The sequence below is a fragment of the Rhinolophus hipposideros genome, assembly GCF_964194185.1.
Source record: "Rhinolophus hipposideros genome assembly, chromosome: 3".
In the NCBI taxonomy this organism is placed as follows: domain Eukaryota; kingdom Metazoa; phylum Chordata; class Mammalia; order Chiroptera; family Rhinolophidae; genus Rhinolophus; species Rhinolophus hipposideros.
In genome coordinates, this window is record NC_138049.1 from 96,729,382 (window position 1) to 96,746,328 (window position 16,947).

Sequence of the window (16,947 nt, forward strand, 5' to 3'; positions counted from 1 at the left end):
CCCGGCATCAAGGGCAACAGTAAGGGGGCGGCGGGGGACAGGAGGGTACCGGACGAGCTGCTGGTGCTCCGGGGCAGACAGGGGTGTACAGGTGGCCGCGGCACAGAGCGGCGCTGCGGGCCAGCGGGGACACACGCGGAGGATGGGGAGGCTCGCCCGCCTCCCCGGGCCGCTCCCCAGCGGGGGAGGCCGGGAGCCCCGCGCAGCGGTTACCCCGAGCGAGAGCCGGGCCGCTCCAGGGTTCCCAGGAGTCGGTTCCTCCCCCGGGGCTCGGCCTGCAGGGGACAGACGTCCCTGCCCGGGTCCCAGCACTCACCCCCGCGGTCTCCTCAGCCGAACATTCCAGCAAACTCCGCTCGATGGCCGAAACCTCCGGCTCCAGCTCCGACGCCATCTTCCCTCCTCCTCCTCCCCAGCGCTGACGCCGCTACCGCCGCCCCAAGGGCCGCGGCCTCGCCACAGCCCCGGCGACCGATATCGCCGCCCCTGCCCCAGGCAGTGGGTCCGGAATCGTCCAGGCGGCGGCGGGTGGAGAAGACGGGACAGTCAGTAGCGCGAGGTGAGCCGGCCGGCGGGGACGGCGGCCCCCTGCGCTGCCTCCCCGCTCAGCGCCCGAGAAGAGTCAAGTCACTGCCTCGTCCCTGCCCCGGGGAAGGACACAGAGCACCACAGGCCTGGCACTCGCTCGCTGCTACCGTGTCCCGCACCGGGAAAGAGGCAATAACACCCAAGAGGGGAAGCAAAGTGTTCTGGGAACTGTAGTCCGCCTCGGCACAGCCAGGAAGAAGCGGAGCCCTTCCAGGCTACGCCCGCGAAGGCCTTGTGTGAGTTGTAGTCCATCTCCTAACGAGGGGACGCGCAAAGGGTCGATGAGTGGGCGGGGCTTTTCTATTATAGAATCCTGGGACGAGAATAATGGGAAGAAGCCACCACCTGGGAAAAGGCGGAAGAGCAAGGTATTGTGGGAACTGTAGTTTTAGTGCCCCAAACCCCATTTGTTCATTTTTGTATCCCCAGATTCTGGAACAGTGCCTGGCACGCGGTGGACACTGGAGTACTTTACAAAGCCTCGTATATGGTAGGCACTCAAATGCTTCTCGGATAATTGAATGAATTCCATTCTACTCCTATAGTTCTATATCCCTGTCATTCATCATCCCGTCATCCTTTAGACTCATCATCAAGGTGAACATTACCCTGGTTTATGAAGGTTTTAAAACATATTTAATTGCTATTAAAGAAAACATTTCCGAACAATTTGGTTATTACCACTTATCAAAATTTATTACAAATCTTGCTGCAAGGAAAAGGAGTCTAGCAAACCAATTCTAAGTTGTATTCTTGATAGGAACGTTTTACCGAAATAGATAATCCTTCGATTAGATACAAAAGAAAATTATGTTTGTTTAGAGATAATTAGGCTCTTGACTGACAGTTGGATGAGTGGGTTTCTTAGAACAAGTCTTCAATTCCCTTAGAATTTATCAGGAAATTCCTGACATTTTTATCAGGCATGCTAATTTATTCTCGGAAGGAAACTGAATTACATTAGGGGGGAAAAAAGTTCTGAGTCAGTCCAGGTTTGGGACATGTTTTTGTTATTGTTGTTAATACTATAATATTAACCAAGTATTTTTTTAAGGAAATGAAAATTGCCCATAACTTCATAGTCCAAATAAGCCTTATCACTTTTAAAATGAAAAGTAATATAAGATTCTAAATTCAAACCAAATAGGAATATTTTTTAAAGGAAAAATAAAAAATCCCCCCTTACCCCAAATTGCTCTCCCCAAAGAAAATCATTTTTTGTAGTCACACAGCAACCTAGCAGTCTGTCCCCTCCAATCTTTCCTTAGGGAAAGGTGACCCTGTGGGATTGTCCCTCATTGGGGTTGAGTTTATGCTACTCTAAGTCTCCATGTTTGGTCCTTGTAAGCAGGGTCTGCAGTCAAAGACGGGTAAGATTACTCATGGGAGAAACAACCTAAGCCAGACGGGACCCCCCTAGGACCCCCATGAGCTAATGTAAAGTTAGGAGGTAGCTGTGCCCCTCCTTCTGAGATGCTGCTGACACATGCTTCAACTATTGTCCTTTACCCTCAGGAACAATAGCATCTCGCTGCTCCTGTTTGGCTCATGGGATAATCTTAATCTTATTTTGTGAGACTTGCTCCCCCCAGGGATTGTATGTACCACACCTTGGTCATTTGGGGGATGATATGCATCGGTTGCTTTGGGACGATTATGGGATTATGGGATAAGGATTATTGTGTGGTGTAAGAGTTTCACAGACCCTGCCCCTAATCATGTGATCTCTATTGTGAAAGATCAATAAATACCCACGGTGACCCGATTAGGGGCTCCAGTCCTTTGAGGCTGTGAGTCCCTTGGTCCTCTGTGATTTAACTACATTTGAGTCTCTGTCTCTTTATGAGAGTTTAACCCTCGCCGCCTCCCTCGCCTTCCCACGGCTTGTGTTGTGCAGGACGCAACAATTTTTAATGCTTTCTTAGGATTCTATGCATATATCTGCGTAGATACCTAGAATGAGATTATCTTGAAATGTTCTTCTATGTGTTACTTTCTTTTTTGCCCAGCTTCCTTGCGTTGATGGACTCCCTAGTCAGAGTAAACCTGGAGGAAAACTGGGGTTGTTCCATCCTAGAAGCAAAGATAACACCTCTCTAAGGCCCCTAACATAGAATTAAAGTCAGTAAAATAGATTGTAAAGAAATTTTCTGCTCTTAACATTAATATTTTCTTCCTTCTATTGCTTTTGGATTGATTTTCATGTTCTTTTTCTAAATTCTTGAGTTGGATGTTTGCTATTCAGTTTTCTTTTTTTTTTTCAATATGTACATCTAAGGTAGTGCTTCTCAAACTTGAGCATGCATCAGAATCACTGGGAAGCCTTGATAAAATACAGATTTCTGACCCCACCTTCCGAATTTCTGATTCAGTATCTTTTGGGTAGAGGCTTAACAATTGTATTTCTTTCAAGTTGTTGGGTGGCCTGGGATCCAGAGGTCAAAAATGTGATTTGAGACTCACAGATTCATTAAAGCAATACATTTATATACTGCTTTAAACACATTCCGGAAATTGTGGTATATAGTATTTTCATTATCTCTCATTTCTAAATATTTTCTAATTTTATTATGATTTCTTTGGCCCATGTAGTGTGTTTTAAAATTTTCAAATATGTGTGGCTTTGTTATATTACTGATTTCTCACTGTATTGTACTGTGGGCAGAAAACACCATCTGTAGAATATAAATTCTTTGGTATTTGTGACATTTGATTTGTGGACTAGGGTATATGGTTAAGTAACTCTTCAAAACCATTAGTTCTTCAAATATTACCTTTCTTACATTCTCTCTCTTTTCTCCTTCTGGAACTTCTGTTTGACTTCCTTTTCTATATTCTCCATGACTTTTCATCTCTTTTTCATTTTTCCTTACTTTTAACTGTGCTACATTCTGGATATATCCTCTAGTGTGCAAATTCTTTTTGCCTGATATTGAACTATCCACTGAGTTTTTTTTACTTAAAGATTTTATTGGGGAAGGGGAACAGGACTTTATTGGGGAACAGTGTGTACTTCCAAGACTTTTCTTTTCCAAGTCAAGTTGTTGTCCTTTCAGTCTTAGTTGTGGAGGGCGCAGCTCAGCTGCAGGTCCAGTTGCGGTTGCTAGTTGCAGGGGGCGCAGCCCACCATCCCTTGTGGGAGTCGAGGAATCGAACTGGCAGCCTTGTGGTTGAGAGCTCCCTGGCCCATGTGGGAATCTAGGAGCACGGAGCTCTAACTGCCTGAGCCACCAGGCCGGCCCTATCTACTGAGTTTTTATTTTCAACGACTTCATTTCTGATTTCTAGAAATTATATTCAGTTCATTTTCAAACATTCCTGTTCTTTCATAATGTCTTATTTATTTATGGTTCTAAGTAATTGTTTTATATCTTTAATACTTTTAAATATGCTTTTTCAGTAGTGTTCATTGGAGATCTTGGGAAGCTATTCTTACTTTTTGTGTGTGTGTGTGCACGAATCTTCATTTCAATTACTGTTTCCTTTGTGCTTTGTAATTATGAATTTTGAGATCATTTTCACTTAACATTAGCTGTGGGACTCTTGAGAGGTGTGTGTTAAGAGCATGTACCTTCAAAATAGTTTTTCATGTGCTTCTGTAAGGTCTGGCATTCTAGAAACACCATAAACTCCGACCAGGCACTCTAGGAGTATCATATACTCAGGACCAATTTCTATGTCAGTTTCTTGGCTTTGGGGTTCCCTAATAGTATCAAATCAATTGTGTGGCATTTGTCTCTAAATTCTTAAGGGAGAGTTCTTTTTCCTACTCAGAGTCAAGGTTAAAAGTTTCCTTGTCATTTCCCTCTGATGGTGAGTGAGTTTTTCTCTAGTCTGTTTTTTCACTGATGTTATATTCCTTTGAAAACCTTGGCTGTATGTAGGGATCTCAGTTTCAATTCATGTTTCTTGGACCCAAGGTCTGGTCATATGTTCCCATATGGACATTAAAGCCTAAGCTCTAACTTCCAGTTAAATTTGGCATATTGAATACCTCCTCACAATAAACGGGGGAAAAAAAAGAAGAAGTAAGATAGACTAGGAATGGGAATGACAGCACCAACATTTTGGAAGATGGAAAGCAAATGGATGAGAAGTAACTGACATAGCAATTAGAGAATGCTGAAACCTAAGCCAGCAGCAGAGCAACCCAGAATCAAGCTGATTCATGTGCAGACCTCTGAAAGACTTAGAAATTTGAAGCACCACTTTATTCTGAAAGTGGGTGAAACAATGCTAAAAACAAGAATATTGTTTGCAAGTCTGTGTAGCAAGAAGTTAGATCAACCCATCTCCCACCCCTGGAAGAGACTGGAGTTTTATCTTCTAGAGAGACTATAGCTGAGGGTCTTTGGACTAGGAGAGAGCAGGCTAAGGACAGGCATGCTGTGCTGAATATTAGGACACTAATTCAAAGTCTATATGTACACTGAACAGGTTCACCACAGTGCATTTCTCCTTCCGCTCTGAGAACACCAATGGCTGGCTTATACCTCCCAGGCAAGAGTTTGAGAGAGTCTTCTCCAGAGAGAATGATCAACCCAAAAGAAAGAAAATGTGTCAGAGGGGTGGGACCCTATATTAGACTGCTTGGGCTGCTGTAACAGAATGCCACAGAATGGGTGGCTTCAACAACAGAAATTTCTTTTCTTACAGTTCTGGAGCATGGAAGTCCAAAGTAAAGGTACTGGCAAGGTTGGTTCTGGTGAAGCCTCTCTCCTTGGCTTACAGATAGCTACTCTCTTGCTGTGTCCTCCCATGGCCTTTCCTCTGTGTGTGTGTGTGTGTGTGTGTGTGTGTGTGTGTGTTGAGAAGAAGAGGTCTCTGGTGTTTTTTCCTCTCCTATTAAGGCCACCAGTCCTATTGGATTAGGGCCCCACTATTATGACCTCATTTAACCTTAATTACCTCCTTAATGGCTCTATCTCCAAATACAGTCACGTTGGGGAGTAGGGCTTTACCTTATGAATTTGGGGGAGGGACACAATTTAGCCTATAACAGACCCCCCAAAAATGGTATAGTCAGGTCACTTGACCCATGTACAAAGAACTTCCATTAGTGACCCATTTTTTTTAAATTGGGGACCCATTTTTTTTAATTGGGGAAATTTGAAGCACCACTTTATTCTGACCCATTTTTTTAAATTGGGGAATAGTTTTTAGTGACCCATTTTTTTTAATTGGGGAATATTGGGGAACAATGTGTTTCTCCAGGGCCCATCAGCTCCAAGTCGTTGTCCCTCAATCCAATTGTAGAGGGCGCAGCTCAACTCCAAGTCCAGTTGCCATTTAAATCTTAGTTGCAGGGGGTGCAGCCCACCCATCCCATACGGGAATTGAACCAGCAACCTTGTTGTTGAGAGCCCGCGCTGAGCCATTCAGCCGCCGATCCAGCAGCTCAGCGGCAGCTCATTGTCTTCAATTTAGTTGTGGAGGGCACAGCTCACTGGCCCATGTGGGAATTGAACCGTCAACCCTGTTGTTCAGAGCTTGCGCTCTAACCAACTGAGCCATCCAGCGGCCCCTCCAGTGTTTTGTGTGATTAAAATAATACTGAATGAAATTCCCTGGTCATATAGATGGGCAAACCCTTTTTAAGTAAAGCCAGCGGACAGATTCCTACAAGGGAGTTTACTAGGTCAGAAGGAATAATGTAACTGGTAAAAGGGCCAAAGGAGCAAAGTGAGGCTCAGAGTGTACAGGATCATAAAAAAGGCCCATTTAAGTGCCCGTCTATCATTCCCGAGCACCCACTGCCTGCCTCTGCTCAAGGCTTTTCACTGTGGCTTCTCACTGGGCCTAGACATGATTCTATATTCCTAATCTTCACCTAATCTCGTATTTCTCCCCCTACAAAAGTAACCAATTCATGTTGTTGGGCAAAATGGTTTCTAGTGCTTGACATGACCATGATGCCATCTTAAGAAGCAAGTTGCTGTCAGTGATTGACACTTTACCTCAGGAGGGATGGGCCCATTTCACCTGAAAGGAATGTTCTTACGTAGCTAAGTAGATCCATTAAGCTGTTTACTGATTTGGGACATACAGCTCTTAACAAGCACATGCTACTTGGCTACAAGCCACCTGTGTTCCTGGAGCTGTGTATATATCAAGCCACCCATGCCCTTCATCCCAAGATCCATCATCTTGCTGCTGCTGCCCAAGACTCTGTTTCTGTCCATAAATTCCCTTAATAAACTCTTTTTAAAATTCTGGAGTTGTCAGCCTCTTTCTTTGGTCTCTCAGCCCTCTTCTCCTTTGGAGATCAGTTCCAGTACACCTTGGGAGAATTTCCCATCACGTGTGCCATTCCCACAGAACCTAACCTAGTGCCCTATTTATCCATTCAATGATTGGTTAGGGAAGTAATTAATTCAACAAATATTTTATTGAGCTCCACGTGCCAGCTGAGTTCTTACTACTGAAGATAGAAATCAGTCACTATAACACGCAAGGTTACTGCTTTCAAGGAACTTGTATTTTAGTGGGAGAAATAGGCAATGAAAAAGTAAGCAAATGAACATATTTCGTAATTTTTAGATATTAATAAATGTTAAAAAGGAAATAAATGAAAATTTATGGAAGGTGGAGAAAGGGAGTAGGAGCGTTAGATAGGTTTGTCAGGGAAGCATATCTGAGGATGGGAAAACTGAGCTGAGCCCTGAGTGAAAAAGAAGAGTTAGGCACGTGAAGATTTTGGACAAGAGCATTCTATACAAAGGAAACAGTAAGTGCAAAGGCCCTGAGGCTGGGACAGACTTGGAATAAATCAAGAACAAAAAGAAAGCTATGGCTTTATGGAAAATGTTTTCAGCTGAACTAGTAATTGCGAAGCTCACTATTAATAGTTATAGGTATATTATTCCTATTTTTACTAAAGCCCTTTCAGATATGTGTTATTATTTTAAGTTAAGACATGATGAAACTGAGGGGCATGAAGTTAAGGTAATTGGCCCAAAGTCACTGTGGTCGATTGACTGCAGTTGTATGGCCCTAATTAATGGCGTTCCTGTATCCACTCCCTTTGCAAGATGATTCTGCCAGTCTTTGAGTGGAGTCTTATTTTCCCATCCTTTGAACCAGGGCTGGCCTTGTGACTTGCTTTGGAGACTAGAATGCGGGTGTCAGTGACAGTATACCAGTTTCAAGCCTACATCCCTAGATGTGGTCTTGCACACTTCCATCCTCTCTCTCTTGGACCTTTGCTTTTTCCATGAGAACAAATTTAGGCTAGTCTACTGGAGGGTGAGAAACCACATAGAGGAAAACAGAGGTGCCCAGGTTAACAGCTTGCCAACTCCTGGAAACAGAGCCACCTAGCGGACCTGTGGGTAGCTGCAGGCACCGGAGGGAGTCCAGGTCCAGAACTGGCCTCAATGGCTGACCTGCTGAATTGCGAACTAAATGTTGTTTTAAGCCACTGAGTTTTGAGGTGGGTTTTATATGCAGAAATAGCTAATTAGTTCAGTCACATAGTTAGATTAGTAGCAGAAGACGCATTTGAATTCAGGTCTCTCTAACTCCAAGGCTCATATTCTTTCCATGTCATATTGCTCCCCTGATGTAACCATTTCTAGGGAAATTAATTATTTTTTTCATAATTAAACTAACCACGCTCATGTATAATAAGCCAAGTCCAGTCTCCCTTTTCCTTGACAGATCCTAAAATAATGAATTGGCTCTGAGTGCCTGGGAGTGATAGGTGGCCACCCAAATGGGCCTTTTTCATAGTGCTGTCAATCCCTCTGGACCTCACTTTGCTCCTTTGTTCCTTTCACCGGTTACATCATTCCTTCTGACCTAGTAAACTCCCCTTTAGGAATTTATCCTTTGGCTGTACTTAAAAAAACATGTCATTCTATGTGAACAAGGAATTTCATTCGGTATTATTTTAATCACACAGAACACTGGGAAGAGCCAATGAGTTCATCAATAGGGTTAAATACATTACAATTCATATAATTCATGGAATATTATGCAGTCATGGAAAATAATGAAGCATTATTAGGTTAAAAAATATCAATGTGGGTTTCTTGCACCCAAAATGCTACAGACACTGTTCTAGGAACATGAATACATGCGTAAAAACAGGGTCTGTGCCTTTACAGAACTCACATTTTAGCTATTCTGGAAATATGACAAACTTTATCACCTAAACGACCACCACTCCCAGCACAAATACCTAGAAATGTTGGGTAAAAATATGGTACATACAATCTGAAATGTATATTTTAAAGATTGACACATCCAGTGCCATTCTGATTCTGGAGCCTTTGTGTTTTCTTTTTCTGGAAGTTTGTAGGATTCTCTCTTTGTTCCTGATAGTCTAAAATTTCCCAATGATTTGCCATGAATATTTTGACAAACATTGAAATTAAAAAACACTCATATCCCATAATCTAGGGATTCTAGCTCTAAGGTTTTATCTATCCCACAGATATACTTACATATGAGCAAATGTTAAGTTACATAGTTCTACAAATTTGTTTTTAAAAAAAGAAACAAAAGAAAAAAAACAAGCAAAGCAATCTTTTGTCCCTCCCCCTCCCCTTTTCTGCCTTCTCAGAGGCAATCACTTTGAATTATTTCAGCTGCTTCCATTATCTCAAAATTGCTTCCTGGTATTGCTTCTTGATCCCCCCAACCCCCATTTTAGGTGTTATTTATGCACTTCCTGTTACAAAAGATAAGGATTTCACTCTGTTTCAGTCCTTACCCCCACCACATTCCACTCTTCCTATTCCTCCATCCTTCTAATATGGTTTTATTGTAATTTAGATAGGTAAATTTCAGAGTTTACATTATTATACCAATAAAAGTTACTTACCACTAAGCCATACAGTAAATTGTGATGCCTTTTCTTTTCCTGAACAACTTTTTGTTTTCCATGGAGTTAATAATTCTTATTTTTCATTTTCATAGTTCTCTCTGAACACAGCCTATTCAAGCCCCAATTCTCCACCAATTGCTAAATCTCTCATTTTACTGAGATGCATCCAGTTGTCTATACATTTTATCTGGTAGAAACCTCTCCTGGAGTTTTCTGACCTACTCCAAAATGGACTGGTTGCCCTGTTACTGGTATCTGAGAGCCAGTGGATTTCCCATGAAGCTAATGAAATTTACACTTCAGGAGCCCTCATTTACTTTAGCAATGTACCCACATGATTATGGATTTTGTAAAATTGGCAAAATAAGATGTTTTCACTATGATTGGTTAAATTTGCTCTCTTTCCTATCTGACTTTCCTTCTGTCACGCTTTCTCTCACACTGAAGTTTTGGGATCCAATCAAGGAGAAGTTAAGTTGGAAATCCATTCAGTTTAGATTTAATTGGATTTACGAATATTTATGTAGTTTGCAGTCACATCTGTATAAAGTTAGCTCACTGTCAGCCATCCCAGTAGGAATTGCTTCAGGAATATTCCTCCCTCCTACAGTGCTAACTCACCCTGGGTTGTAACATGAAGGTGCAGGGTCAGAGGTTATAACAAGATATGAACATGTCCTGTGTTCTTTACCTGCACACATAGTTGAGTAGGCGCAGAGAAACAAGGTCTGCATGTAAGGAACCAGAAGCTAGTCTGTGGACAATTTTTGTCCATTCACAGATGTAGGAAATTGGTAAATGATGGATTCAGTTCTCAGCAATTCATTTCTCTCCTAGAAGGAACATACTGGATAATGCAACGCATACAGTTACAAAGTTTTTCTTTTTTGGTAGGAAACACATCAATAGAATTTATCAGAATTCTGCTTAAACCTGTGGCTGTATTCCAAATAGTACCATGTATATATGAAGTTGCTTATTTTATTCATTTCTACTCTTAATAATAAAAACAAATTTTGAATAACCGTGCTCAAGAAAAGACTGAATTATCTCCCTATTCTCTCTACAGAAAAATATTACAAAAATATTGTCATATGAAGAAGTGATCAAAAAAGTATATATACAGCCTGCAATTAAGATTTTTACATTTCATCATGTGTAAATTTTACCTTAAATTTAAAATTTTAAAAAGGCAATAATTGTAAAAATAATATTGGTCTCCTATTAACAATAATGCATGTTGAAGTAGTTGGCAGTAAACGTACTGACATTTGCAAATTGCTCTGTCCAAAATGCATCAGGAAACAAGATGAATTAATGGATGGTTTGAGGAATTAGATAGATGATAAAGTAAGTATAGTAAAATATTAAGTGCAGAATTTAGGTGGTAGGTATATGGTATTTATTATAAAGTTCTTGTAAGTGTTTTATAGGTTTTAAATTTTTCATAATAAACTGTTGAGAGGAAAATTAGGCAGCTGAAAAATATAGAGGAAAAAAGTAGCAGAGAATGGATCAAGCAATTAACTCATAAAAATATTCTATTTTTATGAATTTTGTCATGTTTGTGGTATTTGTCAGCTTTTTAAAATTTGTAATTTGTTATAACTTCTCATTCCACATAAATATTTATTTTTTCATATCTAATTTTATATTTTATTTTCTTAAAGAGGGTGTCTTCTTACCTTTTTTGTTCTTAGATTCACCCTCATTTTGGTGGAGCACATATCGCAATAGCTTCTTAAGAAAGACTGCATTAGAAATTAATTTTGAGACCTTGCAATTACAAAATTATCTTTAGTTTACTCTCCCACTTGATTGATAGGTTGCCTTAGTATACAATTCGAAGTTGGAAATAACTTTCCTGCAAAATTTTGAAGGCAGATCGCAGTTGTCTTCTATCTTCCAACATTTCTATTGAGAAATCTAAAGCCATTCTGATTTCTGATTTTTTATTTCTGATCTGTTTTTCTATCTCTGGAAAAAGTAGAGGATCTTCTTTGATCCCTGGATTTCCTAAATTTCACAGTGACATGATTTAATATGGGTGAGTCTTGATGCTTAGTGCCAAGTGGGTCCTTCTACGTGAAAACTCACATCCTTAAGGTCTGGGAAATTTTAAAGAATTGGTTTTTTAAAATAATGTTTTCCTTTGTTTTTCTCTTTTATTTTCTCCTAAAATTCCTGGGCTAGTCTTCCATTTCTCTTATCTTTTCTCTCCTATTTCCATCTCTTTGTCTGTTTGCTTTTCTTTCTGGGAGATAGCCTGAATTTGATCTTTAATCCTTTTCATGATTTTTTTATTTCTTCTTTCCATTTTTAATATCCAGGAACTCAATTTTATTCACTGACTATTCTTTTTAAAACAACATCCTGTTCTTATTTTATGGTTTCAATAGCTTATTTCTGAGGATCTCAATTATAGATGGGATTTTTTTGTTTTATTTTGTTGTTGTTCAAGTTTTCTTTCCTCCTATATAGTTTCTGTTTTGTCTGGTCTTTTTTTTTTTCAGTTAGTTTTGATCTCTATTTTTCACATTAGAGGCTTTAATCTGTGGTTGTTGGCTTGTTTATAAGAGTGAGAGACTAAAAAACTGATGAGATGTTTGCAAAGCATAGGTAGGGCTATCAATTGTGAAATTTGCTGTAGGAAGATCTGTCTGGGATGTTTCATTGGGAAACCTCTGATGTCAGCATCTGTAGGTCTATCCTCTCAATTAGTCATATTTTTCATAGATACTTAGTCTTTAGTCTGGGTGGTAAAATGGTGCTATCTTTTCCCACTTTCAAGTCCAATATGGCACCAACTGTCAGAATCTGCAGAAACAGAATTCCCAGACTCTCAAGTTTAGCAACGTAAACTCATTATAGACTAGAAGGAATGAGTGTGTTCATTTTTTACTGCTGCAAGGGCACTACTGTACATTTTTTAAATCGTGCTCATTGATCTAGAGTTTGTATACACCAATAACTGTTGTCATTTGTTTCAATCCATTACTTAATACTTATTTTTGCCATTGGCTACAATAGGTGGATCCTTCCATAGTGAGCTTACCCGCATTTGGTCTTCTATCTGCAATTACTGTATAATTGAGTGTTATTAATTAGAGAATGTATCTGATCTCTATAGACATCCCATCCTAGTTTGGGAGGTTCTTAGGTCTTCAATCTGTTCACAATTAATGCATGAAAAGCCACCTGATGTCATAGGTTATGCTGTTTCCCAGTGGAGGGAGTAATCTCACATAGTATATCGAGGACTGGTCTTTGACCAGCAGAAGCATCATGAAAAGAAGCAGGATCAGAGCAGCTATACTAGAAAAAGAAGATTCAATCAAAGACATATTCACATGACTTATGGATATCAAATTTGTGTTTATGATCATATTGAAAGTTTCCTGGGCATCTCTCCCCTTCATAGTTGATTCCTGGATAGTATGTTCGTAATTTGCCTACCATTTGGTTCAAAGTTTTTATTTTTACTTTAATTTTCCTGGTGAATTGTGAAATCATAAGTTCCCGTCTCTGTTTACTCAGTGAATCATCAAATTGGTCGCCCAAATTGGTGTAAAACCCAAAAGGCAGGGGTTAGATTTCATTTTAGACTCACATGTTTAGTTGTTACTTTTCCCAACTCATAATTATTTTCTCACTCTTTGCACCGATCCTTCACTTGTGCTTTATCAAAGCAGAGTTAAAAACTCTGTATTTATATTTTTTAGGTCCCTTCATAGGTGGCATCACCAGATATATGGTGATGGGGTTTGGACCATTCATTGGCAGGACTCTTACATATACTGTATTATTTTTACTCATTCCGTGGTCCTGCCACCATGGAGGTATGTGACAGAGAGCAATTATCACCGGGGTAAATGACTTGTGATAGGACTAGAGGCCTCCTCGTGCATGTTCTTCAGCTAATAAACCTCCTCACCTACAAAATGAGGGGTCAATTCCTTCATCCTTCGTCACCTGCTGCTTGGGAGAAATGGACATGTTGGAAGGGCTATTTTATATTTAGATTATAGACTTATTCTTAAACCACATTAGCTGTGAAATGGCGTTTCCAAATCAGATGCTAAGGAATCAGAATTCCTTCCGCGCGGCTTTCTAAGCTCCCTAAAAGTTGATTCTATAATGATCACTTTAATTTAATTAAGCATTAATTATTGTGAGAACATACTTTCGATCTTAATGGGCAGGGCAGCAGTACAATATAATTAATCTTTCAGCAATGGGTGCGGTGTTACCTCCAGGCACAGCAGTGGGTAGGGAAAGGCCAGCCTCACGGGGCTGTGGAAAGGAACACGCTGGCTGTTAAATAGCTTGGACCCTTGCCCTGCCTGGGTGAGCACTCTGTTCATGCGATCACTCATGTGTCCACTTGCCTGCCGCCCTCATCTTGTCAGAATATCTACAGCTTTTTTCCAAGGGGATTCCTCACCGGGATTGGGTGGCATCTACGCGAGGAACCAGGAGCTTAATTGTGTCAGAATTGCCCGCCAATGTAATCAAGTAGCCAAGCCAGTGGTCTAAATATTAATCACAGCCCAGGAATTTTAAATATTAATCACAGCCCAGGAATTTTAATACAGGAGAGAATGTCTTGTTTTATCTCTAGAGCTCAAGTTCACGCCGTGGGTACAGCCTTTAATCTTCCCATTGGGATGAGACCTCCCCCCCCACTCCCATTCTCCTCTCAAAGGAGCGCCTCCTCCCCTCCCCCCAGGATAGGTGTAAGATGACTGCCACACATGGCGGCTTTAGAAGTGAGGATGGCAGAGCCTTCCGCACACCTAGCGGCGGCTCTGAGTAAGACGACAGCGCTTCCTCGACAATGATGCTGGGTGTCTGCAGGGGGCGCGCTTGCCCAGGGCTGGCCGTCGCAGCGCCAGGAGGAGGGACGAATATCTTTGGGGCTGGGTTTTCCTACCTGTGGGGTTCGTCTTAAGTAACAATGGAGCTTGCATTCGTTTGAACACCACCGATTCCCGTTGCACAGCTTGGGACGCAGAAGTACTTGATGTCCCTTTGTTGTTTTGGATTCAGTAAGGAGCTGATAACTGACATTCAAAGGGAGTATGGTGTTTGGCATCCTCGGGACTGGAAGCCTGAGGCCAATTCCTTCCCTTCACTCAGGAATCCCAAAGAGGCTGTAGCCTTCATCAGTCAAGGAGACATCTATTCTGGTCTGTGATATGGACCCAGAGGAAGGGCGGCGTGTACACAGCTGTCTGTAAGGCTTTCCCAGGCAGTGCGCGTGGGGTTCAGACCCTGTACGAATTCTGATACGATACCCAGATGGGGGATTGCTGTCTCCAGGGCCCCATGTGCCCTTTAATATCTATGCCTGCTTTTTCGTGGTAGGGGATTTGAAAAACAAAAGCCTCTTCCTGATTCAGGGTGAATCAATCCTCTAGGTGCCTGAGATACAGCCGAACTGTATCTTAGAGAACCGTGAGTTTTCTTGTGGGTACAACACATTCCTTTTCAGTCAGAAGATCAAGGGAAGACATAGCTTTTGACACAGTTGTTTCTGAATCATCCCTAATTAATATGTGGTAATTGAATCAAGTAACTTCAATATCTGAATTAGGCCACCTGTTGAAATCCTGCCTTATCAGATTATGGCCCATGGCTGGAGAATTGATATTTCATTGTGCAGGACCAAGGGAGCTTCTGGCCTTGCCAAACGAAGGCTCACTTATAAGTAGGCTGTCAGATTTAGCAATCCAAAAATCCAGTTCAGTTTGAATTTCAGAGAAACAGTTTTTTGTGTGTATGTCCCAAATATTGCATGGGATGTACTTAGACTAACGATTTGTTCTTTCTCTGAAATTCAAACTAAGTGGGTGTCCTGTATTTTATCTGGCAACCCAAACTGTAAAAAGAAAGTTCAAACAATCTAAAAGACTTTAGGCTCTCGATCTCATTGTGCAGAGATAACTACCATTAATGGTTTTGGTTATATCTTTCCATAAACTATTTATGAATATACAAAAATATTTATCTGTATGTCTGAATCCTGGCTCTTCCAATTGCGAGCAGGGTGACCTTGGAAGGGTTACTTACTTTCTCTGGATCTTAGTTTCCTCATCTGTAAAATGGGGATAATAATATCTGCTTCAGAGAGTATTAATGGTTAAATATCTGGCACACAGAAGGCCCTGTATTGTTATTAATATCATATGTTATGTCTTAAAAATTCAAATGGAGACCTACTGTATGAATTGTTCTATATCTTGTTTTTTTTTCTACTTTATATCTTGCTTATTCTTTTTCACAGATTCATAGAAATCCTTTAAAAAAATTAGTTTCTTCTGATGGTCAGTTAGGTTATTTCAGCCATTTTCTGATTGCTGCTTCAGTGAACATCTTTTGTGGTGCAATGATTGTCCAAAAGTGCTTCTTCTGGGCAGTCTAGACAATGAGACAGGCAGAACTTGGAGCTTGCCTCCTCTTTCCTTCTCCCAGTGGGCAGGGCTGCAATTTTAACTCATTGCCAGCAAAACTGGGGACTCCTTCACTCCGGTGCTGGCAGCTGGCTTTCCCACACAACGCAATAAACCATGGCAAAGGGACTGAGTCTTGGATGCCTGGATGCAAAATTTAGGAGGTCACTCAAGTCTCAGTAATCAAGAGAAATAATATTTAATGCAATATTTTAAAAAATATTAATGCAAAAAAAATCTATGATGAACAAAATGTCAAAATTTGCAATAAAGACTGGATCGGTAACAGCACCATGCGGAGTCACACTGAATTATACATTCATTTTTATTTTAAAATATTGCATTGAAATATAATTTATCTTGATTACCAAGTTTTTGGTGGCCTCTGACATTTTGCCCCAGAGACAAGTACCTCATTTGCCTCACCCTACGTCTTACCTCTGGCTGGCATCTTATCCCGATGGCAGCCCAAGCTTATGGGCTTACTGTCCAAGCTTATGCTTCATTAATAAGGTGGTTCTCATGCTTGCCCTAAAAAAAGGGTGCCCCTCAGGGCATGGGAGTCCCCCCCATGGAACACAAACCTACACTGCACATTCAGTAGACTGCCTGGTCCCACCAGACCTCTCCAGGGGCAAATGGCTTCATGGGGATCACAGACCTTCTCTTGTTGACCCTGATCTTTCCTCATTAAAGTCTATTCTTTAACCCACACCGTGCGACTTGTGGAATTTATGTTGAATCCTGTTATACAATAGGAGTTCTGTTCCCTGTTTCTTCTTTCTAGAACTTTGATTGTTTGGATATTGGACTTCCTGGACCAAACTTCTAATTTTCTTCTCTTTTCTCTCCTATTTTCCATCTCCTTGTACTCTATACTCTGGGAGATTTTCTCAATATCATCTTCTAAACCTTCTGTAGATTAAAAAAAAAATCTCTCATGTCATTCCTTTGAATTCCAAGAGCTCTCTCTCACTGTTTTCTCTGAATATAATTTCTTTATAGGAGTCTCTCGTATTTTATGGATTCAATATCCAAATAGTTTTTCATTTTTCTAAGGATATTAATGATACTTTT

At 40.9% G+C, this 16,947-nt stretch overlaps 1 protein-coding gene across 1 annotated transcript in view; it reads right to left on the minus strand.

Moving 5' to 3' along the window:
• The window catches only part of UBR2 (ubiquitin protein ligase E3 component n-recognin 2), a 105,036-nt gene extending 104,198 nt beyond the window's left edge, over positions 1–838 (minus strand). Inside the window, 1 exon segment of the mRNA XM_081042326.1 lies at positions 317–838. Within this exon segment, the coding sequence (XP_080898452.1) occupies positions 317–394 (78 nt within the window). The 5' untranslated portion in view covers positions 395–838.
• Positions 839–16,947: the final 16,109 nt, after the last annotated feature.